This window comes from Oryctolagus cuniculus, chromosome 4, assembly GCF_051225735.1.
Source record: "Oryctolagus cuniculus isolate XC-2025 breed Fujian yellow rabbit chromosome 4, ASM5122573v1, whole genome shotgun sequence".
Lineage (NCBI taxonomy): Eukaryota > Metazoa > Chordata > Mammalia > Lagomorpha > Leporidae > Oryctolagus > Oryctolagus cuniculus.
The window spans coordinates 80,934,349-80,958,605 of record NC_142870.1 but is presented as its reverse complement, the minus strand read 5'-3'; the positions used below and the strand labels follow the sequence as shown (position 1 = coordinate 80,958,605).

Sequence of the window (24,257 nt, the reverse complement as noted above, 5' to 3'; positions counted from 1 at the left end):
GTGGCCCGGGAGTGCAGTGGAGGATGACCCAAGTGCTTGGGCCCTGCACCGCATGGGAGACCAGGATAAGTACCTGGCTCCTGCCATCGGATCAGTGTGGTGCGCCGGCTGCAGCGCGCCAGCCGCAGCGGCCATTGGAGGGTGAACCGACGGCAAAGGAAGACCTTTCTCTCTGTCTCTCTTTCTCACTGTCCACTCTGCCTGTCAAAAAATAAAAAAAAAATTAAAAAAAAAGACTATGCAATAGTGATACCATTTAAAAATGTTTAGTAACATGAGTAGTACATAATACCTCAGAGAAATTAAAATGGTGGTGGAAAATGGATTATAATACAGTAGTTACTGTACAATCCAAAATTGGAGACCAAAGTGATCATGGTAGTTATTGTAGGTGATAGAAATACAAGGGTACTTTAAAGAGTTCCTAGGAAATGGAATTTAGAAAGTTTATTTCTTTCTTAAGATTTATTTATTTATTTGAGAGGTAGAGTTACAGACAGTGAGAGGGAGAAACAGGTCTTCTTTCCATTGGTTCACTCCCCAAATGGCCGCAACGGCCGGAGCTGTGCTGATCCAAAGCCAGGAGGCAGGAGCTTCTTCCAGGTCTCCCACGTGGGTGCAGGGGCCCAAGGACCTGGGCCATCTTCTACTGCTCTCCCAGGCCATAGCAGAGAGCTGGATGGGAAGAGGAGCAGCTAGGACTAGAACAGGTGCCCATATGGGGTGCCGGCACTGCAGGCGGAGGATTAACCAAGTGAGCCTCGGCACTGACCTAAAAGAAACTTTCTAAGAGGCCAGCGCCGTGGCTCAGTAGGCTAATCCTCCGCCTGCGGCACCGGCACACCAGGTTCTAGTCCCGGTCGGGGCGCCGGATTCTGTCCCTCCCGGTTGCCGCTCTTCCAGGCCAGCTCTCTGCTGTGGCTCAGGAGTGCAGTGGAGGATGGCCCAAGTGCTTGGGCCCTGCACCCGCATGGGAGACCAGGAGAAGCACCTGGCTCTTGGCTTTGGATCAGCGTGCCAGCCGCAGCGGCCATTGGAGGGTGAACCAACGGGTAAAAGGAAGACCTTTCTCTCTGTATCTCTCACTGTCCACTCTGCCTGTCAAAAAAAAAAAAAAGTTTCTTTTAACACAAAACAATTTTGAAATCCATGCACTTTTTTTATGCTGCACTTTTTCCATGAACTCTTTGAAGTCCTCCTCATATGCATGGATTTTTGTGATTTTTTTTTTTTGGTTCCAAAATAATTCTTTTTCCACAAACATTTAGAAGTACTCTTAACATATATAGTTTTTATTTTTTACTTTTTGGTTGTTTTACTTTCATATTTACCTTAATTTATTCAATGAATATGTCTTTTTCTTTAAAATATGGAACATTTAACACATTCAAAGTAGAATAGTGAAATTAGGCCCTGTGCGTATATTGTTGAGCCCTAACCAGTACCCACTCATGGCCAGTCGTGTTCCCAGCTGTCTTAGCCTCACTGTTTGCAGCAAACCTCAGATGGCACTTGTAAGTCCTGAGCCCTCCCTGCTTTGTTTATTGAGTTTTCGGCCTGCTGCTTTGTTCAATTAAAGTCCCTTCCAATGAGTCCTTCCAGCTGAGCGTGACGGAGAGACGAGGGGAGCCTGGCAGTTCCCCCCAGGCTGCATGCTCTGCTTCCTCTGACCCTGCGCCCTTGGCGATGGAGCTGATAACATGCTCCTCACAGCACCTGGGCAGCTCCTTGGATTCCTTCTCACCCTGGTTCCCCGGGGTAGGACTGGAAGTCACCAGTGTGTGGGACTGGGGCTGTGGCGTCATCTCACGGATGACTCACGGTCCCACCTCTGTCTGTGGCCTGTGCTGCTTGCTTGTGTTTCTCAGGACCTGGTGTTTTGCAAAGAGAAGGAAACTGTTCCTCTTTAGGATTAGGACCCTGCTTCTGTGAGTGGAAGTTTCGAGTTGTGTTCTTTCCTGCTATGGAGGCAAGTTCACAGCATTCACAGCTAAGGGAGCGCCTCTCTCATCACTGCAGGCATTTTTTTTTTCCAAGATACTGTTCCCAGCTGGACTGCAATTGGAGAATGTGCCTGCCTTTAATTGCTTATCTTTATCTGGAAGCCAGTGACTGAACCCATTCTATGCTTTTCCTTGGTCTGCATAATGGGTTCTCCCATTACCACTTTGATTGCTCTCCCAGGGCTCTCTGGAAGCTGACTCTGAGGTGTTTGTCCTGCAATTGTGCGGGTGGAAGGGTGCCGAGTGATCCAGGCTGGAACTGCGGCTGCATCCCTATTCTCCTGAAACAGGGAGCGTCCTTGGCCTTGGGTGGACAGAGGGGCCTCTGGGCTCCCTGCTGCCTGTCAGCACTCGGCTGGCAGGTCAGAGGAGCGTCTCTGTGCTTGGGCATGGCTGGTACCTGCTGGCTGCACAGTAATGCTGCGAGCGGCTTCTCGCAGGCAGCAGGCAATGAGGTCTGTGGGGCCCCGCGTGCCTCCTAGCGCCCTAGCGTTTGTCATCAGACCCTTCAGGCAGACTCAGGCAGACTCTGGCTTGGGGAGTTGTTTTTTGAGAGAGAGGGAGCGCCCATCTGCTGGTTTGCACCTTGGCTGCCCACACAGTCCTGCCTACGGCGCTCTCCCCCTTCCCCTTCATCCTGATTCTCGAATTTTGCTTTGTGTGGGTGACATCTTCACAGCATTTCTGTCCTCTCAGAGACAGGTGGGTGACTAAGCCCAACAGTCAACACAGTGAGTTTGTGGGCGAATGCACTGTTTGGTTTGGATCGAGTCTTGCTGGCTGGGACTTGCTGGTCAAAGAGGAGACCATGGTGCTTCCCCTCGGCTGTCTCAGGAACATGGAACCTGTGGCCCCCTGGAGACTGAGAACGGCCTGCCCCGGGCCTGGCATCCTCCACGGGCCAGATGTTTTGGGTCCAGTGTCTTGGTTCCTCTAAGAACCCCACGGAGTATTGGCAGTGGCTCCCATTTTGGAGGTGAGGCAGCCGAGTATGTCGGTGATTAATGACGCCTTTTCTTAGCAAGGAGTGGAGCCAGGGTTTGGCGGAGCCTAAAGCCCACGCCCAGTGACTGGGTGCTTTGGACAGCGGCCACAGGGCAGTGAGGAGAGAGGGGCTGTGGATTCGGGATCCTGTTGTCCAGAATGCCCATGCTGGGGCCGGGGTTGGAGGGGAGGAGCGCTGGCACGCTTCCAGCTGCGCCTGCCCGTTCCTTTCCCTCCAGGACTTGGTCTCACCCATCGTCCGTCTGCTCTCAGGGCCCTCGATTCCGCCTTCGTCTCCCTCCTGGTTCTGCGTGAGCGAGGCCCAGCAGGGGCTGCTGCAGCCTGTAGGAGGTGCACGGTGCCCCGGTCCCACAGGAGGAGCTCCGTCTCTGCCTCCCCCGCTCCCCGCCCCTCATCGAGGCTTTGCTTTCTGCTGACCTGCCCTGGTTGCTTTTAGACCTCAGACTTTTGTTGTTTTTCCAAGGACAACTTGGTCTTCCCTTGAGGAAGGCAGCCCCTCCCCTGTGCTCCGTGTCACCCGTGGGTATTGCCTGGGCTCCCTGTCTGCCAGCTGATTGCACGTTGGGTTTCTGGGACTGGATCCTAGGCTGCCTGCCCGGCCCCCCCCCCCCCCCCACCGCCCCAGTGCCTTCCGGAAGCCCTGTGCAAGTATCGGGTTCCATCTGGGCATGCATTATTGTCAGGTGGGGTGACCGAAGGTTGTCCGCAGCTGTCTGGGTTACAGGTAATTGGGGTTTAATGTGCACTTTGGATCTCTCCACTGGCTGGGTTTCCACTAGCCACGGCCTGCTGTGCCATGGGTGTCACTGCCCCGCCAGCAGCTGCTGTGCCGAGATGAGGAGATGCTGGCCGGCTTCCAGCTGGACACAGTCAGGAGGGCACGGGTGAGAATATGCATCCCGCCATACCCTCCAGTGTGAACCCGCCAGGGCCTGCCCTCCCCCTCTGCTCTCGGGAAGTGTCTCTGGGGAAGACCAGGAGGCCACTGTAGTGACCGCTGTCATGACCTCTGCGGTGACTGAGGTGGGGTATCCGTCTCTCACGCCAGGCTAGGGGCCCCTGCTAGCTTGGGATGCCGACGTGGCAGAGAGGAGACAAGACAGGGCCTTTCTCCTGCGCCACCCTGGCACTGCCCTGTCTCCGCCTCTGTGACCTTGAATCAGCCACTCTGACTCAGCACGGCCCTTTGCCCGCACTGTTTGCTCTGCTGGGACACCCCTCCCCCGTATCCCTGGTTTTCTTTCTTTTTATTAATAGACTTTGTTTTTTAGAGCCATTTTTGGTTCACGGCGAGATTGGACAGAAAGCACAGAGCTCACCACCTCCCAGCCCGCCCCAGCACGCAGTCTCCCCCACCGTCCGTCCACATCCCACAGCCAGTCGGCGAGCCAGTGTTGGCCGCAGCCCGCCGTGGTCCGCGGGTCCCACCGGGGCTGCGTCTCGGTGGTGTGCGTCCTGTGCTCCCCGGCGTCCGCTGTGTGGTGCGCTATGCAGAAGCCCTCCCTCCCCCCTGTCCCATCTTCCTCTTTTCACTCCCCCCCACCTGGCTTTCCTGTCCACGCCTCTTCCCATCTGTAAGGGACGCCTCCCCGACCAACCTTCCTGCCCAGGTCGTGGCCCCCGGCACCAGGCCTGGGGCCCCGTCAGAGCAGCCGCGTTACTCGAGTGATGTCTCTGCCTCCTCTTTAGTGTGTCGATGCCTCTGAAGACAGGGGCCAAGGCTTCTTCCTCACGGCTGCATGGCCCCCGTGCCACGCTCACCACCCGGCACTGAGCAGCTCATTGTTAAACACCTGGCGAACAAACATGCTCTGAATTCAGGAACACCCCAGTCCCCACACCCAAGCCCACCCACCCTCCGTTAGACCAGGCTGCCTCGTGGCATTTACAGTGCTTCCTGCGACATGTCCATTACTGCAGTCCTGGGGCGAGTGTTGGGGCCAGGGTTAAGACGCTTTGCTGACCCCCCCCATATAGGGGTGCCTGGGTTCTAGTCCTGGCTCTGCATCTGATCCACCTTACTGCTAATGCACACCTGGGAGGCAGCAAGTGATGGCTCAAGGACTTGGAGCCCTTGCCACCCACATGGCAGACCTGGACGGAGTTCCGGGCTCCTGGGTTCAACCTGGCCCACTTGTGGTAGGCATTTGGGGAGTGGGCTAATGGGTGGGAGAGCTGTCTGTTTCTTTCTCTGTGTCCCCCCACTCTTCCTCTCTGCCTTTCAAATAAATTTAAACATTTTTTGTGAAGCAGCACCTGAGATAGTTTACTTGGTAATGCTTCGCAAGTCGGAGCGTGTTTGTGGGGTGCCCAGCAGACGCTGTGGTTTGGGTGTGGTTCATTCGTATGTTGGAAGCTTGGCCCCTGATGTGGTGATGGGGGAGTGACAGAGCCTTTCAGAAGTGAGGCCTAGTGGGAGATCCCAGGTCACCGGGGCCCTGCGTCGCTGTCTCTGGCAGCTTCCTGTCGCAGCCCCCCACCCACTGTGTGCTCCGGCCATGTCACTGACCGCCACGAAGTCCTCGCCAGAGCCAGGCTGATGCTGGTGCAGGGCCCCGGCCCCTGTGGAACAGCGGCGTGAGTCACCTCTTTTCTGTGTAAAGCACCCAGCCCTGGATTTTGGCTGTCATAACAAAAAATGAACCGATGCAGCAAGTGTGGCAGAGAAAACTAAAGAAAGCTGAGAAAAAGCCTCCGCCTTCAGGGACTTGTTTGTGTCTGCAGATCTAGCGGGAGGTAGATAGAGCAGCCTCCTGGGACACCTGAGATTGAGCCGCATGGATTCCCGACACTTAGCTCTCCGTGATATTTCAGGTTTGACTAGTGAGGTTTCCTCCTGTAAAGATGAAAGCTCACGTGGTTCAGCCTCATGCATTCCAGAATTTGCTTCAGTTCAGATGGGACCCATGCAGCGAGCACGTTGTGGGGTTTCGGCTGGAGGTGCATGTCTGTGTCCTGAGTCAGAGGCTAAGTTTTCTTTTTCCCAAGGAAAGAAATACTACACTTTTTGGCCTCATTAAGTTTAACCACAGAACTGATTTTTTTAAAAGCTTTTTCATTGCAAAGTATGGGTTGAAGCAGGAAAAACAAGCTACTAATGAGGACATGTTTATTGTTGTGGAGTGGTGGGGCTGTGCTCCAGTGTCGCTGGCTTTGCTTTCCTTACGTGCCACGTTGGAATTAAGACTCCTTTGTCCCCGGCTCAGATCTGTTATGAATTGCCCGCTGGCTGGTGAGTTGGCCCCTTTCCTGGCCTCCCTCCTCCCCAAAATCTGGTGTCTGTCTCTCTCTTCACTTACCTAAAAGGTTGATGGACAAAGCGTTCTGTCGTTACACTTGCACATGTTAGGTCCTTACAGTGCGCGAGACCCCCACCCCCACCCCCCTGAGTGCTGTGTGGGAAATAGCCACGGTTGAAATAGCTGCTCCTGGCTCCAGGAACATCACTGCAGTCAGGAGACTGATGCGTGCGTAGCAGGGGTGCAGGCTCCTTCTCAGGCTGGGGGTGCAATTGCAACCTTCATCTCCCGCCTAACCCCCAGGTTCCCCGTGGTGTCTCTGCTTCCCTGTGGGGCGCTGATGCTAAGCATGCTATTGATCACCATTGATTGGCTCCATGCTTGTGAGAGCCAGGCTCTGTGCGAAGTGCTCAACAGGGCTTACTTCACACGCTGCCCCCCAAAGGTCTTGTCCCACTCCTTGGAATGAGGGGACAGGGCTGGAAAGATGGAGTCACCTCTCAAAGGCCTTACAACTAGAAATGGCAGAGCCAGCTATACAAATGGTACCCCTGTGCCAGCATGCTTAACCTCAACGCTAGAGCACCTGCTGTCTTTGGAAGTCACACAGGATCAGAGAAGTGGAAGGGGTGGGTTTCCAGAGAGCACAGACTCCATCTAAGCGACCCCTACAGTTTCCTGCCTGGCCCGTCTCCAGCGTTAGAACTGGGCTTGATCCCTTCTGGGGTAGATTGCTGTGTGAGCTGCTCTCCAGTGGAGCTATGAGCGTCCTGTTTATCAGAAGGAGTTATGGGGGCCGGTGCTGTGGCACAGTGGGTTAAAGACCTGGCCTGCAGCACTAGCATTCCATATGGGTGCCGGTTCGAGTCCTGGCTGCTCCACTTCTGATCCAGCTCTCTGCTATGGTCTGGGAAAGCAGTAGAAGATGGCCCAAGTCCTTGGGCCCCTGCACCCACATGGGAGACCCAGAGGAAACTCCCAGCTTCAGATCAGCTCAGCTCCAGCCTTGCGGCCATTTTGGGAGTGAACCAGCAGATGAAAGATTCTCTCTCTCTCTCTCTCTCTCTCTACTTCTCTCTGTAACTCTTTCAAAATAAATAAAATCTAAAAAAATAAAAATAAAAATAAAGGAGTTATGGGATGACAGCCCTTGGGGTTTCCAGGGAGACCACTAGTCCCACCCCGAGGTCAGCCCAGCCCTTGAGTAAGCAGGCTTGTCTTGCCTATCTGTGAAATGGGAACTCCGATTCAGAGGGTGTCTCGAACCAGGGCTCTGCTCTTGCAGATGGCGTCGTATTGAGATGCCACTTTTCCTGTGCACGGGGAGTATGGGCCTGGTGACTCCTCATTGGCAGCCAGGGCCCATGGGCTGTGTTGCTCCCAGTTGAGGACCTTTTATTTGGGTGACTGCTGGTTTTAATGACACAGGCTGGCCTCAAGATCAGAGAACCTGGTCATTTAAAGCTGATACTTCTGGCCTCATTGAAAGCGCAACATGGGACGGCTTCTTCGTCGTAGGACAGGCTTGTGTTTGAACCCTGTTTGCAGAGAGAGGATTTGAGTGTCTTTGCTGCCTGAGCACGCCAAGGCCAGTGAGCCGCCTGTGTCTGAGCAGGTGCAGCAGAGGGGCAGCAGCTTTCTCCGATGCCCTGGGGCTGGTGGGCCAGGCCCTCCCCCTACTCTGCACCACTGTCCTTGAGTCTGTCTGTCTCACGCTGTGCAAGCTGTGTGTGTGCATAGTCACTGGGAGCTGGATCTGGGTACCCACTGGAAGATTCGGCGGCCACACACGGCCCTGTGCTCCAGGACGGATTCAGAGCCCTGGGGGCGGCTGTCCCAGCTCCACTTTTCTCTGCGCTAGCTGGACCACAGGCCTGGGCAGCTGTGTTTAAGCCAGATGTTGACAGTGAGGGGGCTGGTGGAGAGTTGGGGAGGGGGAGTGGGTGGTGCCAGGTATCCAGACCTTGTCCTCTGAGGAGCGACACCGTGGACGGCTCATACCCTCACCAGGTAACCAACCCTGGCTATCAGTGTAGAAGGAGGAACCAACCCTCTGGCCAAGTCCAAGGTCTGGAAGAATTTTCTGATGTGGGGAGCCGCTCAGCAGACGAGCAGGCTACTGGATGTGGCAGTGAGTGTGTGCAGGGGCAGGGCTCTGTACCTACCTGGTGGGTGCCAGCGAAAGATGGCTCAGTGGCTGGGAGGTTGCTCCAGAGCCTCCGGGCCCCTCCCAGACCTCGGGGGTCCACGCTTCCTCCAGGTCGCCCTGTGCCATTGTCCCGTGTAGGCCCCCTGAGCCGGTCTTCCGTGCTTCTCAGCAGTGCGCCCTCTAACCGTGATCGTGAACTCTGCCCCTTATGCTCCTCTTGTTTGCAAAGCACAGCTTATTCGGAGCTGCTGTCTAGAAAATCTCTGTACCTTCCTGTAGGGGTGAAGGTTCAGGCGGGGTGGGAGCACACTCAGGGGGACCCGGGGACAGATGGTGTGTCTGGGGGGGCTGGTCTTGGCCCTTTGGGTGACCTTCCTCCTTTGGCAGCCCAGGCAGCCACTGGGTGTGCCCCCTTCCAGCCCCAGGAAACCACAGTGCCTCACTCAGGCTGCAAGCTCGGGCCCCAGACTGCAGGCACAGTCCTCCGTGCCCTACCGCGTGCTCCTCTCTCCCCTGGTCCCAAGGCTTGCCTGGGCCGCGTGCTGGGGTGAGTGAGCCGGCGAGGCTGCCTTCACGCCTGGCATATTTATTAAGATTCTCAGAGGCAGGGGAGGGCTGGGCTTCCTGGGCTTCCCTCTCCGTTCCTGCTTCCCCTTTCTTATGGACGACTGGGAAAGAGGTCAGAGTGTAGAAGGCAAGGGGAGGAAGTGGGAGCAGAAAGACTCCTAGATGGGGATGGGGGGGGGGAGTGATGAGGGCCGGCGCGGAAGCAGGCCAGGGGAAGGGCTTCTGGAGTGGGCTAGGCACTTGCGGGGGGATCTGAGAGAGAGAGTGACTGACCAACGGACAGCTCCTCCAAAGAGCGTGGCCGTCTGGGCCTGTGTCTGCTTAGGGAGGGAGGAGCGCTCCTTCCTTTGGGACGATGAGATCAGGGGAGAGGCCGGGAGGAAGGCAGGGCTTATGCAGGGTGCAGGGAGCTGTGGCTGCACGGGAGACGTTGGGAATAGAGGAGGGGGGCTCCGGTTCCACTCTTTCCAGCGAGGAAAGTACAAGCAGCAGTGTGAAGGCCCAAGTGGGCCCAGTGGTGAATCTGATACGGACTTGACCGACAGACAGAGAGGGGTTGAATGACCTGCAGCCTTGGCCAGACGCCCCATTGCTTGACTCAGAGTCCAGAATGTCTCCATCCTGCCCGCCCTCGACGTTGTCTGCCGAGGCCTGACCTCTGTCCCGTTAGATGCAGTTGCTTTTGTTGACATGCTGCTTTTACTCAGAGACATGGGGAGAAGTTTAGCTAAATAAATGGGTTTTTTCTTTTAGAAATTCCAGTTTTATAAAAAGAATATGTTGCTATGGAGATGGAGGAGTGACAGGCAGAGGGGAGGCACGCAGCTCCCAGAGCCCTGCGACCCCAGCGCAGGACTGTGCCCTGCTGGGTTACAGCCGGGAGGGCGCTGGCGGGGACCGGCTGTCGTTTGGTTTGCTCCTCTCAACAACCCTGCTGTGTTAGTATTGTTACCGTTTCCCTCTTGCACACAAGGAGGCTGACACTGGGAGAGAGTAAGGAGCCGGTCCCAGGCCGTGGAGCAGGGACGAGGCAGATGCTGTGCGCACGCGGCCACCAAAGCAGGAGGACTGGCAAGTGCCTTCCCAGCACGATCCTGCCGTCAGGATATTCATGTGAATGAAGCAAGACTTCTCTAAAAAGCAGCCTTATTGAAGCATAATGGATGTGCAATAAACTACACTTAACCTAAAGTGTAGTTTGACAAATTTTGACACACACATAAATCACCACACTCAGGATAATGGACATATCTGTGCCCCTTTGTCACTCCCCCAAGTCATGCATGCGCTGTCACTTCACATTGGCCTGCGTTTGCTAGACGTTTCTGTGTGCAGGCTGTGCTTTCTTGTATGTAGTTCTTTGTTCACGTGCCGGTGCGTGCACAGTTGCCTTGTTTCTGGTTAGTGCTTGCTGCAAGAGGGCGTCCATGCGTGCTCACGTCCATGTCCTTGTATGCATGTGGACTTTGCTTTCCCAGGGATGGCTGGGGCAGGGGTGGCCAGCTTTATAAGCAACTGCCAAACCATTTTCCAGAGCACAGGTGTTGCGTCATGTTCCCAGCAGCAGCGTGTGAGGGCTCCAGTTCCTGTGCGCCTTCATCTGGTGCCTGGCAGAATCTCACTGTGATTTTTAGTTACTGCAGGGCTTCTAAGGTGTTGTGGTATGTGATAAGTTATATTCCTTTCTTTTTTTTTTTAAGATTTATTTGAAAGAGTTACAGAGAGAGAGAAGGAGAAGCAGAGAGAGAGGTCTTCCATCCACTGGTTCACTCCCCAGATCGCCGCAATGGCCAGAGCTGCACCGATCTGAAGCCAGGAGCCAGGAGCTTCTTCCAGGTCTCCAACGCAGGTGCAGGGGCCCAAGGACTTGGGCCATCTTGTACTGCTTTCCCAGGCCATAGCAGAGAGCAGGATCGGAAGTGGAGCAGCCGGGACTAGAACCGGTGCCCATATGGGATGCTGGCAGTGCAGGCTGTGGCTTTACCTGCTAAACCACGGCACCAGCCTCAGTGATAATTTATATTTCTTAAAACAGTTGTGTGGACTTACACATCCAAGTCATAAAATGAGAAGAAATGTAAGCATTATTATTGGTCGTACAATCATAATTAAAGGGCCATTTATAGCCCCTTTTTCTGGGTGTTTTTAATACGTTGTCCAAACCTAGCACCAGTTTGCAAAAGCTTGTTTCCATTTTACAGATGAAGATATTGAGGCTGAGAGGGTGAAGGGGCTCACTTGGGGTCCCGCAGTTGGAGTAAGAGAACTTCTGAACCCAGACTCATCTGTTCCGAGCCCTCATATTTTGGTTCCTATACCTTGTTCCCTTTTGTAGTTCAGTTTTTCCATGAAAAAAAAAAATCACCTTTCCCACTGTTGCTCCTTGCCTGCTCCTTGCCCCAAACCTAGAACCCAGAACTTAGGTCTTTAGAAGAGAGAACTGTGTGAGTGGAGCACACAGTGAGGGGGTTATTTCCAGGGTAAACACTCTGTGGAGTCACCATTCATAACATCTCCAAACCAGAGAGCCTGGGTGCATGCGTAACAGCCCTGACTCACTCCCCACAGCCCCACCTCTGGGCTGAGGTTGTTAGTGCTGTTTACATAACCAGGGCCCAGCTTGGAAAAAACAGAACCATCAGGATGCTGCTGCTGCTGCACCACTCTCATCACTTGAGGGGCAATTTCCACTTCAGATGCAGACTTCCATCCAAAAACTGTCTGTTCTGGGTCCAGCAGCATTGGTGGGGGCCCCCCGCCGACCAGGCTCCCCGGGGAATTTTCTCATGTGTTGTGCACATGCACAGCCTCTCCTCCCTGTGCGACTGGGAGTGCGGTTTTGTGGGCAGGAGACAGCCAGTCCTCTGGGTCTGCCTTCAGACCATGGTGCTGGTGGGCTGGGTCCTCCCTCTCTCTCTCTCGGAACCCTGGTCTCCTGCTCTACAAGGCAGTGATCCAGTGCCTGCTTCACAGGGGCAGGTACCGAAGAGGAAATGCAGGCACTTAATTGATGCATTTAATGGTTTTAGATACTGCTTGCCTTTTATTGTCAAGAAAACAAGCTTTAAACATAATTTGGTCAAAGTCACATAGGAAATTAGGGACAGCAACAAAATTCAGATGTCTGTCCTAAGGCACCAAGTTCCACCTGCTTGTCTGCTCACCACCACACCCTTTATGTCCTTACAGACCCTTGAGAAGCTGGCCTGGAAGAAAGGGAGACGGAGGTGAACGGCAGAGCCAGCATGCAAAGCTCAGTCTTGTAGAAAGTAGCACTTTTTTATTAAAGACAGTTTGGAAAATAGTGGAAAAAAGGAAAAGTTGTCTATTAACCCCAACCACATTATGCTATATTTTGTTTTTCTTTCTTACTCTCTTTTCAGTAAAAATTGTTTGTTCTTTACATAGTTTATAATTGCTCTATTTCTTGTTTTAACTTTGCAGTAGGCATGCTTACATGTACTTTTTTTTTTTTTTTTTTTTTTTGGACAGGCAGAGTGGACAGTGAGAGAGAGACAGAGAGAAAGGTCTTCCTTTTGCTGTTGGTTCACCCTCCAATGGCCGCCGTGGCCGGCGCGCTGCAGCCGGTGCACCTCGCTGATCCGAAGGCAGGAGCCAGGTACTTATCCTGGTCTCCCATGCGGTGCAGGGCCCAAGGACTTGGGCCATCCTCCACTGCACTCCCGGGCCACAGCAGAGAGCTGGCCTGGAAGAGGGGCAACCAGGACAGAATCCAGCGCCCCAACCAGGACTAGAACCTGGTGTGCCGGCGCCACAAGGCAGAGGATTAGCCTAGTGAGCCACGGCACCGGCCTACATGTACTTTCTTACTATGAATGCACACAGTTCCTGTGGCTGTAGAGGGAGTATGTCAGTGTACACACCTGTTCTCCAGCACTGGTCTCAACGTTCCCTTTTCCTCACTGCTGTAATGCAAGTACCTTTGTATGTGTTTCAGAATCCCTCTTGTGAGTGAATTTCCCAAAGATCGAAATGCTGAGTCAAAAGACACAGACATGTGAAAGCATTTTAAAAGTGTTTTTTGGGGCCAGCACTGTGATGTAGTAGGCTAAGCCTCCGCCTGTGGCACCGACATCCCATATGGCCACTGGTTTATGTCCCTGCTGCTCCTTTCCAATCCAGCTCTCTGCTGGTGGCCTAGGAAAGCAGTGGAAGATGTCCCAAGTGCTTGGACCCCTGCACCCACATGGGAGACCCAGAGGAAGCTCCTGGCTCCTGGCTTTGGATTGGCCCAGCTCTGGCCATTGTGGCCATTTGGGGAGTGAATCAGTGGATGGAAGACTTCTCTTTCTGTTTCTCCCTCTCTCTGTAACTCTGCATCTCAAATCAATAAATAAAATCTTTAAAAAAAGTTTTTTATTTGAAAGGCAGAGAGAGAGAACCTCCTCTACGGGTTCACACCCCCAAATGACCGTGATGGCTGGACGGGGGCTGGGCAAGGGCTGCAATCCAAGTCTCCCTGGTGGGTGGCAGGAACTCAATTACTGAGCTATCACTGCTCATTCCAGGGTGTGCGTTGGCAGGGAGCCGGAGTCAGGAGCCAGAGCTGGGCATTGAACCCAGGCACTGTGACGTGGGACAAGGAAGTCTTAACCGCTAGGCGAGATGCCCACCCTTGTTGTTTTAAAGTCAGCTCTAGGGGGTGGCGTAGTGGGTAAGGCTGGTGCCTGCAGTGCCGGCATCCCATTTGAGCACTGGTTTAAGTCCCAGCTGCTCCTCTTCCCATCCAGCTACTATGACCTGGGAAAGCAGTAGAGGATGGCCCAAGTTCTTGGGCCCCAACACCTACGTGGGAGACCTGGAAGCAGCTCCTGGCTCCTGGCTTCAGATTGGCTCAGCTCCAGCTATTGCAGCAATCTGGGGAGTAAACCAGTGGATGAAAGACACTCTCTCTCTCTCTCTCTCTCTCTCTCTCTGCCTCTGCCTATCTAGAACTCTGCCTTTCAAATAAATAAATTAATTTTAAAAAATGAAGTCAGCTTTGTTGCGGGGTAATTTCTCTGGAGTACAGCTCACTGGTTTTAGTTGAGCAGCCACAGTGAAGATGCGGCTTATTTCTGTCACCCCAGGGGGCTTTCCTGGCAGCCATTGGCAGCCGCCGATCTGTGTTCTGTCTGTGTTTTCATCTGTTGCTGACTTAGACAGGAGGCTGCCATTGAGTCAGGCTTGTTTCTCAACCGAATGATTTTGGGGTTCACCCATGATGCTGAGTGGCAGCTGTTGTCTTCTTTGCTGAGTAAAATTCATTGCATGGATGTACTGCAATATGCTTCTCTGTTTTCCATTTAATGGACTTTTGGGTTGTTCCAAGTTTTAGTGAATATACATAAAAATGCTGTAGGTATCTGCATAGATGTTTTTATGTAAGCAGGAATATTCATTTTTCCTTGGATAAATACCAGAGTGAGATTGTTGGGTGGATTGCTTCTAAGTGTATATTTAACTTTATCAGAATCTGCTGAACTTGTCCCAAGTTGTAGAAACCTTGTGTTCTTTTTTAAAGATTTATTTTATTTATTTGAAAGAGTTACAGAGAGAGGTAGAGACAGAGAGAGGTCTTCCATCCACTGGTTCACTCCCCAGATGGCTGCAGTGGCTGGAGCTGGGCTGATCTGAAGCCAGGATCCAGGAGCTTCTTCCAGGTCTCCCACATGGGTGCAGGGGCCCCAGGACTTGGGCCATCCTCCACTGCTTTCCCAGGCCATAGCAGAGAGCTGGCCTGGAAGAGGAGCAGCTGGGACTAGAGCTGGCACCCATAAGGGATGCTGGTGCTTCAGGCCAGGGATTTAACCCTCTGCGCTGGCCCCAAAACCTTGTGTTCTTACCAGCAGTTATGAGAGCTCCAGTTCCATGTGGTTACCAGCATTGTTTGCCCTCCTAACAGCTATGGAATGCTAAATCTTTCACCAGATTTTTATTTTTTGCAAATATTTTCTCCTAGTCTGTGCCTTGCTATTTGTTTTTTAAAAAGATTTATTTATTTATTTGAAAGGCAGAGTTACAGAGAGGCAGAGGCACAGAGAGAGAGAGAGAGAGGTCTTCCTTCCGCTGGTTCACTCCCCAAGTGGCAGCAATGGCCAGAGCTGGGAGCCAGGAACTTCTTCCGGGTCTCCTACACAGGTGCAGGGCCCCAAGGACTTGGGCCATCCTCCACTGCTTTCCCAGGCCATAGCAGAGAGCTGGATCAGAAGTGGAGCAGCCGGTACTTGAACTGGCGCCCATATGGGATGCCAGCACTGCAGGCAGCGGCTTTACTCCACAGCTCTGGCCCCTTATTTCATTTTCTTAGCTGTGTATTTCCAAGAGCAGAAGTTTTAAATTTTGATCTAATTAATCAATTTTATTATACTGAAGATCATCTTCTCTATGAAACCTTTGCTGATTCCAGAACCACAGAGGTTTTCTTCTGTGTCTGCTTCAGGAGTCTCACACACCTTAGGTCTGCATTTATGTCTGCGATCCACTTGCATGGATTTCTGTGTTGGCGAGAGGGTTGGGTTGACCCTCATTGTTTGCATATGGCTGTCCAGTTCCCGTTGTCCTCTGTCAATTTTGCTGCGTATGTGTGGATCTATTTCTGGTCTCTGTCCTCTCCCACTGATCTGTGTCTAACGTTTTGCCCTCTGAACAGTATCTTGAATGCTGTGACTGTATGAATCTGGTTGGTTTTCGTTATTGTTATTGTTACTGTGATGAAATCCCTGAGGCAGGCTTCTTTGTAATGGAAGAAGTGCTACGGCTGTGGTTTTGCAGGTGCGAGGCGGAGGGGCCTCTTCAGGTGAGGGCCTTGCTGGCAGAGTCCCAAGGTGGTACAGAGCATTTACCTGGCAAGAAAGAGGGAGCGTGCGTGTCTCTGGGGGTCTGTGTTTGTGTGTGTCTCCCTTTCTTTTTTTAAGATTTATTTTATTTATTTGAAAGGCAGAGTTACAAAGAAAGATCCTCCATCTGCTGGTTCATTTCCCAATAGCCGCAATGGCTGGGGCTGGGCCATGCTGAAGCCAGGAGCCAAGGACTTCTTCCTGGTCTCATATATGGGTGCAGGGGCCTAAACACTTGGGTCATCTTCCATTGCTTTGCCAGGTGCATTAGCAGGGAGCTGGATTGGAAGTGGAGCAACTGAGACTTGAACCAGAACCCATATGGGATACAACTCTGGCCCCTGTGTATCTTCTAAGGAGCCAATAGAATTCAATCCTGGGGGGTCCATCCTAAAGACTTTACCTACTCCTCATCACTTCCCAAGTGCCCCACCTCTAAACATCAGAGATTAAGATCCCACCCTCCTGTTACTCACAATGGGGATTACATGCCAACACACAGAGCCTTGTTGGATGCTCAAACTACATCTGAGCCGTAACAGTAGGTTTGTAGTAAGTCTTGACCTTATGTAAGTCCTCCCACTTTGTCATCCTTTTCCAAAATTGTTTGGCTAATATCCATTGTTTATAGTTCCTTATGAATTTTATTTTATTTATTTCATAAGGATTGATTTATTTGAAAGAGACAGGGAGACACGAAAAGAGAGATCTTAGATCCACGGGTTCACGCCCCAGACGGCTGCCATGGCCAGGGCGGGTCAGGGCTGGAGCTGGATTGGACGCGTAGCAGCCAGGACTTGAATACCACTCCAGTATGGGATGCTTGGCGTTGTGAGTGGCAGCTTAGCTCTGCATCACAACACCACTCTTCCCAACCCCATGAATTTTAGAGTCAGCCTCTCATTGTCTCTGCAGGTCGATTTGTAGAGAAATGACATGAATATTATTATTGATGGGTCTACCAATTAGGGTGGAAATTTTAAGGCCACCACAAATCACACCGAACACCGGAGTTAGAGGAATGTTTATTGTCGGTCTGAGAAGCCCGATGGACCCGGGGCAGAGGGAGAGGGCATAAGAGAATGTAATAGAGAAAGAAACAGCTCCTGTTAAACCCTTGCGTGTGTATGTTTGGGGGGGGGCAGGGAAGTAGGGGCAGCGAATCCCATTGGGGGGGGGGTGGAGCTGACAACTGTGATTGGGCCATGAGGTCACCTGGCTTCCAGCCCTGGCCGCTAGAGGGCTAGAGCCTAGGATGGTGTCTGGGGTGTAGATCATGCCACAGGTAAGACTGCGCCATTTTACTAACAGAAATTACTTCTCTGGCCATTTGTTTGGGTCTCTGATTTTTACCCCTTTTGGGTGCCCTCGCCTTCACTAAGAAGGCAGCCCTACAAGCTATCTCAGCTGGTGTTGCTCTGTATCAGGACCCAGCCATGCCTCAAATGAGTGCTCTTGGGTCTTGTTGGGGCCGCAGTGGCTGAATGTGGAAAACACCACGTCCTTTTGCAGTGCAGAATGACTTTAGCTGTGCCTCGCCTCGCAGACTGGACACAGCCGCTCCGGCAAAGCGGTGAAGGGGGGGAGGGGCTGCCGTGACGGACGTGAAGCACCACGGAGGTGCCCCCGAAGGTTGTGCTGCCTGACAGATGGCGGTGTTTACCAAATCCCTGCAAGACAGCCTCACCTGTGGTCATTTGAGCCTCGTGTTCTGAGCGGTTCATACCTTGTGGGCAGACCCAAGTGCTCACTGAACCTACCCAGCCAGCCAGAGTGCACAGGTGGGAGGTTGGGCTGGGCTGAAGGCGGTTCTGGCGAGGGGGTGATAGGTGAGGGTGACACTGAAGCTCAGCCCTCAGGCACAGTCGGCAGGGGCAGGGGACAGCAGAGAGGCTGCAGGGAGAGGGTTCTAGGCACGTGGGCTCGTGTGGCCAGGCCTGGAGGTTTGTCTCGGTGCATGGAGGCTTGCCCAGTCCTGGCCGTGTGTCTTCCAAGCTTCTGCAGCGCCGCTCCCCAGCGGGTGAGTGAGTGTGTTCCAGGAGTGTCTCTGCCTTCAGCCGTGGAGATGGGCAGGCTCGGGCAGGACGGCTGTTGCCCTCACCGCCCTCTGTCTCCCAGGAGAAGATCGGCTGGCGGAAGGACGCGCTGCACTTGCTGCTCTTCACCACGGACGATGTGCCCCACATTGCACTGGATGGAAAACTGGGGGGCCTGGTGCAGCCGCACGACGGCCAGTGCCACCTGAACGAGGCCAACGAGTACACTGCGTCCGACCAGATGGTGAGGAGGGGGCCGGGCTCCCCGTGCCTGTCCCGTGACCCGGCCCGAATGCCTCGCCGACTGCCGGTCCATTCTTGGCGCTGGGTCTTGTTATTCCATCTCCTCCGGCTGAGTCACCAGAACTCCTCTGTAACGTGGGGTGTCTCTCAGACTTCTGCAGGGTAGCTGGTTCATCTTCCTGCCGCTGTGAACCCGGGTGGGGAGTGTTTAGTTGGAGGAAGAAGTGGCTTGGGGGACCAGAGGTACATCTCCTAGCGGGGAGGTGATCTGAAAGGGGAGAGGGGACTGCAGCCCTACAGAAGTCACAGTCGGGATGGATGTCACGGGCAGGATGGCCTGACTTCTGGGATGGGCTCTCGAGGTAGCGAGTTCTCTCCTAGCGGCAGGAGTGAGCAGCAGGCAGCCCATGTGGAATAGTCTCTGACCACGTATGCAGTTTTATCTCACACATGGACACCCTCTTCTTTCCAAAATCCAGTGGTGTGTCTGGCCAGAGCGGAGCTCTTCCCACTGTTCTTTATTGGACAAACCTGTGTTTTCCATTTTCAAGAGGTGGTCAGTACCCAAGCCTTCCGTGTAATCTAGAATAGTGGAATCTGGGACGAGGACTTGTAACCGTAGGACCTTCCTGGAGCCACACCCGCCGTCAGCCCTGGCGGGTAGGATCAGTGATAGTCCTGGCAAGAGCAGTAGAAAACAGCGGGCAATGTGGACTGTGGGTATTTAAGAGCAGTGAGGAGGGGGAACCAGGGTGGGTTCCCTACCTTTGCCCCCACCCCATTTCCTGCCCCACAGCCCAGCTTTCAGTCCAGAGGTCAGGAGCAGCCCCTGCCCATTCTGAGCTGTGAGCAGGACAGAGCAGGGCCCCTGGGGGACAGTGGCAGCCTAATCATCAGGCACAGGAAAGGGAAAGTAGGGCAGGGAGATAAGAGGGGAGTCCCAGGGAGCGGAGGAGACAGCAGGTGCTGCTGGCGTTGGTGGCTGCTCTCTCAGGGCCTCACCACACGTCTGCGTTGCTGCTGGCGGGGGGGGGGGGGGGGTTACAGACCAAGGGTGGGGAAGCCCCACTGTGGGTGGGAGAGGGGGATCTGGTTAGGTGGGTGCCAGAGGGGCCTTTCCTCAGACTGCTGATCTGGGGGCTTTCGGGGTCCCCTGAGGGAGGGTGCTTTCTGTGGCGAGTGTGAGTGGCCTGGTATGCTGTGCAGCCAGGTGCTGGTATCTCAGCGTCTCAGAGACGTGACAGCCTGGACTTTGCCTTGGCCCTAGGACTATCCATCCCTTGCTTTACTTGGAGAGAAGTTGGCCGAGAACAACATCAACCTCATCTTTGCAGTGACAAAGAACCACTACATGCTCTACAAGGTATACTTGGAGAGGAGAGGGCGGCGGAGGTGGGGTGGGAGTCTCATCCTGGGGCCCTGCTGATCCTCGGGTGAAGGGGGGCTTGGGGGCGGGGCATGAAGGGAGTAAGGAGTGGTTGCAGCCCCGCTGTATGTGGGGGAGACCAAAGGTTGGGTAGAACGGAGCCCTGTCGCAGCCTAGTGGAAAATCATGTTATGAATGCAACTGTCAGGTGTTCACAGCAGTGAATACCTTTATAAGGAATTCAAACATGCACAGTAATATCTGATTTGATCCTGAGAAAAACCTTGAAAACAATCTGCATCCCCATTTTCCAGGTGGTGAAGTGGAAACACAGAGAGGCACACTTTAGTGGGGTAGAAAATGCAACATGGAAATGCACAAAAAGGAAGCTGAGTCATCCAAGGATGCAGGCTACGTGGCTAATCCCAGCATGCAGGGCTGTAGGCTTCACCCACGGAGGGCAGGAGCCAGGAATTCCCAAAGGGAACAAGCCAGCTTCTAACAAGGAGTTTGTGTCTGCACAGTCCCTGGGCGTCACCATCAGCCCTAGAGGCTCCTCTGGGGTGCACGGGGTGCCCGCCTGAGCTCAAGGTCCCTCTGGCGTCCTTTGAGTGGAGGGACTGTGAGAGCTTCTCCAGGAATCCTCCGGCCACCCATTGCTACCTCCGGGACAGCCAGCCTGCTTCCGTCTCCTCATTGCTGTGAAATGTCCACAACCCGATGCATATGCGTCTGTCCTGTGTATTTTCCACTGCTCTCGCCTGCCCGGGATCGCTGCTGATAAAACACCAGTTGCATCTTCTGCCAGCCTCTGTTTCAGAAGAGGGATTTGCGGCTGTGGAGCAGAAGATAGCAGGGCCACACCTGTCCATCTGCAGATCACGTCTCAGAGGCATCTTTGGCGCCGACTGGGCTGGGCTTCCACCCACCTCGGCTGCTGCTGTCCTTCCTCCAGACCAAAATCCACCGTCTCAGGGGTGGCCCGTGCAGGCCAGGGCAGGCTGAGGAGAGGGGGGTCTCTCTGCAACCAGTGGCACGGTCAGGAATGAGTACAGGCAGAAGATGGAAGGACCTCTTGCAGAGTTAACTAGGGTGGCTGGTAGGGCACTGGCCAGGTCTCGGTCCCCCCACCGCGAAGAAGGGGTGGACTGGAGACCCTTGGAGAAGCTGCCTGCTTCGCTCCTGGAAGCTGCCCCCGTACCTGTGTGGGCCAGGGGAGCCGTGCCAAGCAGTCATCAAGAGCACGTCGGGCATGCGGGCTGGAGGGCAGGGACCTCCGAGCCTTCATGCTTCAGGGACAGAGGTGGTCAGCCGCTTTCCTCTGGGTCCGTCCCCGTGCAAGTCCTGTCGCCTTTCCTTGGGCATCTTTTGCAGCCTGAGTGGCCAAGTCCAGGGCTGAGCCTCCAGTGTTGTTCTGCATGGGGCGGGGTTTGCTCTTTGATGGGACAGAAGGGCAAAGTGGGCTTATATCTTTTCTTTTCTTTTCCAAGAATTTTACAGCCCTGATACCGGGAACCACAGTGGAGATTTTACATGGAGACTCCAAAAATATTATTCAGCTCATTATCAACGCATACAGCGTAAGTCACCGACTTCTCCCCAACGCCTTTCCGGCCTGAGGCCCTGGGGCTTACAGTTGCAGGCAGGCAGCACACTGTGCTTGGGGACCTGGCTCTGCTCCCTGTCCTTTGCCCAGGGTCCCGGGACCCTGACTGCTGTGTCCTTCCCCCTGCCCCTCTGTGGTCTCGACCCTCGTCCTCGGCTGATCCCGCGGAGCTGGGCAGGGGCCGCACAGTCACGTGGGAGGGAAGACTGGACGTGGGGTTTGGCCTCCGTGCTTCAGGTCTGACTGTGGTCAGGTCTTTTCAGGACCTTGAGTGGGTCTGGGAGATTCTGTGCTGCTGTCTCTCCGCAGGGGACCTTGGCACTTACAGACTCCCCAGTCACCTCCTCACCCCGGGGAGTTGTTCCCCAGACTTCTCCTGCCTTCTTCCCTCCTTTCCCTCGATGTTCACCGCCCAAGAAGCCCTGAAGCCAGACCCGCCTTCTCTCGGGAGTGGCAGGCACTGTCTCCCAGGTTGGGAGGAGGCGCCAGTGTGGTAGTGCCTTATGGGAGTTGCCCGCCCCTGCTGAAGTTACCCGTAGACTAGGTGTGGTCTCAGGAGCACTGCCAGTCCTAAACTCACAGAAGAGGGGCTTTTGTAGACTCTCAGGGGGCCTGACCAACCAGGGCGCCCCCCACTCGCTCAGCTGGCCGTCCCAGCAGGACCTGGTTTGCAGATGAGACTTTAGCATCCTGCCTGCTCCTGTGTGGGTTCCATCCCTCTGTTGATGCCCTGGCCACAGGGGGCGCCCCAGAGCTTGGGGTGCAGCCAGTCCTGCAGTGAGTTGTCCTAGAGGCAGTGAGTTGGGCAGCTGGGAGGATTCCTGGCTGGTTGCCCCCCCCCGCCCTCCTCGCTCCCCCCGCCCCCCACTTCACTTGTGATTAAGGATCTTCTCACAGAATCGACACCTCCTCACTCCCTGAAACTTCCTGTTAAGAGAAACTAAAGGTTTCCTCCTCCCCTCCTGCCCTACCCCCAGCACACAAACATCCGTTTTTCTGATCTCTCTGACCTTTAAATCCTCGCCGGATCTGGGAACCAGCCCGGAACCCAGAGCCCAGCGAGGCAGGCTTTCCAAAGCAGCTTACGTGGTTTGCAGATTTCCACGCTGAGTCATTAGGTCTGCATTTCAGGAGAGGGGAGCTCAGCCTGGCCGGGTCTGCTGCAATGGGACGTGCCCAGAGAGGGTTTGCGTGTGGGCATGCGTGCGAGGGGCGCCGGCATGCTCTGCCCCGGGAGCCTCCTGGGTCTGGGGCCCTGGACGCTGAGCTAAAGGAACACCCTGCCCTGTGCCGCAAGTCCCCTCTCTGAGACCCCGTGGGGCAGCCAGGGCACTGCCGCTGGGCTCATGTGCAGAGGAAGGTGACCAAGGCCGGCTTCCTGCTGAGTCGGAGCCTCTGGGGAGAAGTGGCTGGGCTTGTGGGGTGTTGGGAGAAGGCCGCCGCCCAGCGTTTCCCTCTGAGGCCCTCGCGGCTTCAATAAAGGGAGGCGTAACGACACGCAGCCCCGGAGAACGGGTTGAGCTCCCCACTCCGTCTATGTCCGATGTGGCCGGCTGGTTCTGTGGTCCTTGCCTATGTAGGGACCACAGGAATCTGAGGAGCACAAGTGCTGTCATGCTGTGTCTGTGAGATGGGTGGCATTGGACCTGAACATGGTTTGTGATTTATAAATTCATTTTCTCAGTGGAGATCCAGGGACCCCGAGTGTCAGGGAGCGAGATGGCGAAGCATTCTCTATGTTGTGAGCAGAGGTCAGCAGAGGCACCAGGCCAGGGGATGAGAGGAGAACGTGGTCTTTCCATGATGGGAACCTGGGGTGCAATCCCTTGAGAAAGAGTGAACCTTCACTTTGACTGAGTTGATTAAGAACACACATCATGAAACAAGACATAGCTTATGAACGAACATTTGAAACTCAACTTTTTAAAAATGTATGCTTACTAGAATACTATCAACAATAATGATTCAAATTCAGCAGAAAAGAATTGAAGGCGTCTAGGGCCAGTGTTGTGGCTCAGCAGGTTAAGCTGCCCCCTGCAATGCCAGCATCCCATCCCATATGAGCGCAAGTTTAAGTCTTGGCTGCGCCACTTCTAATCCAGCTCCCTCCTGATGCTCCTGGGGAAACAGCTACCCACATAGGAGACCAGAATGGCATTCCAGGCTCCTGGCCTAGCCTGGCTATTGTAGTCATTTAGGAAGTGAACCAGCAGATGGAAGATCTCTGTCTCCCTCCCTCTCACTTTCTCTCTCTGATGCTCTGCCTTTCAAGTAAATAAATTTAATTAAATATTTAAAAATGTTAAGGCCTTACTGAGATATTATGAGCATCCAAGATTATATGGATTTAAAGTATATGACTTCATAAGTTTTTTTTTTTTATTTGATAGATAGAATTAGACAGTGAGAGAGAGACAGAGAGAAAGGTCTTCCTTCCGTTGGTTCACCCCCCAAATGGCTGCTACGGCTGGAGCTACTCCGATATGAAGCCAGGAGCCAGGTGCTTCTTCCTGGTCTCCCAGGCGGGTGCAAAGGCCCAAGCACTTGGGCCATCCTCCACTGCACTCCTGGGCCACAGCAGAGAGCTGGACTGGAAGAGGAGCAACTGGGACTAGAACCTGGCACCCATATGGGATTCCAGCACTGCAGGCAGAGGATTACCCTAGTGCGCCACAGTGCCAGCCCGCTGAGTTTTAATCATATACACCTGTAAAACCATCACTCCCATCAATATATTAAACAAAAAGTTGTGATCCTTGGTGATTGCCTGCTTGTACCCTTCCCGTCAGTCAAAATTTAAAGCAGGTGATAAATATAGAAGGTGCCACTTTAAGGATCTGAGCAGAACCTCGTGGTTGAGGCCGTGTCAGGGGTCTGGGTTAGTGCTCCTGCTACTGTGGTGTGGGGCGGAATGCACGTATTGGTATCTGCTCCTGGTTCCTGACATAAATCTCTGAAAACCCTCATGGATATGGGCACAAGGAGCGTCTTTTGTTGTTGTACTTTGTCCTTTTTTTTTTTTTTAAAGATTTATTTATTTATTTCAAAGGCAGAGTTATACAGAGAGGGAGAGACAGAGATGTTTCCATCCGCTGGGACACTCTCCAAATGGCTGTACGTATCAGGGCTAAATCAGGCCAAAGCCAGGAGCTTCTTCTAGATCTCCCACATGGGTGCAGGGGCCCAAGCACTCGGGCCATCCTT

The 24,257-nt window shown here is 53.8% G+C and overlaps 1 protein-coding gene across 2 annotated transcripts in view; it reads left to right on the top strand.

The window, feature by feature from the left end:
• The window catches only part of ITGB5 (integrin subunit beta 5), a 114,280-nt gene that overhangs the window by 46,376 nt on the left and 43,647 nt on the right, over positions 1–24,257 (top strand). Inside the window, exons 1-4 of one of the 2 annotated variants that reach the window (XM_089331853.1) lie at positions 17,014–17,087; positions 17,921–18,082; positions 19,349–19,444; positions 20,938–21,027. In XM_089331853.1, the coding sequence (XP_089187979.1) occupies positions 17,079–17,087; positions 17,921–18,082; positions 19,349–19,444; positions 20,938–21,027 (357 nt within the window). In that variant the 5' untranslated portion in view covers positions 17,014–17,078. Of the gene's footprint in view, positions 1–17,013; positions 17,088–17,920; positions 18,083–19,348; positions 19,445–20,937; positions 21,028–24,257 lie in introns of those variants that run through there. The other variant, XM_017347042.4, reaches the window with a different exon arrangement.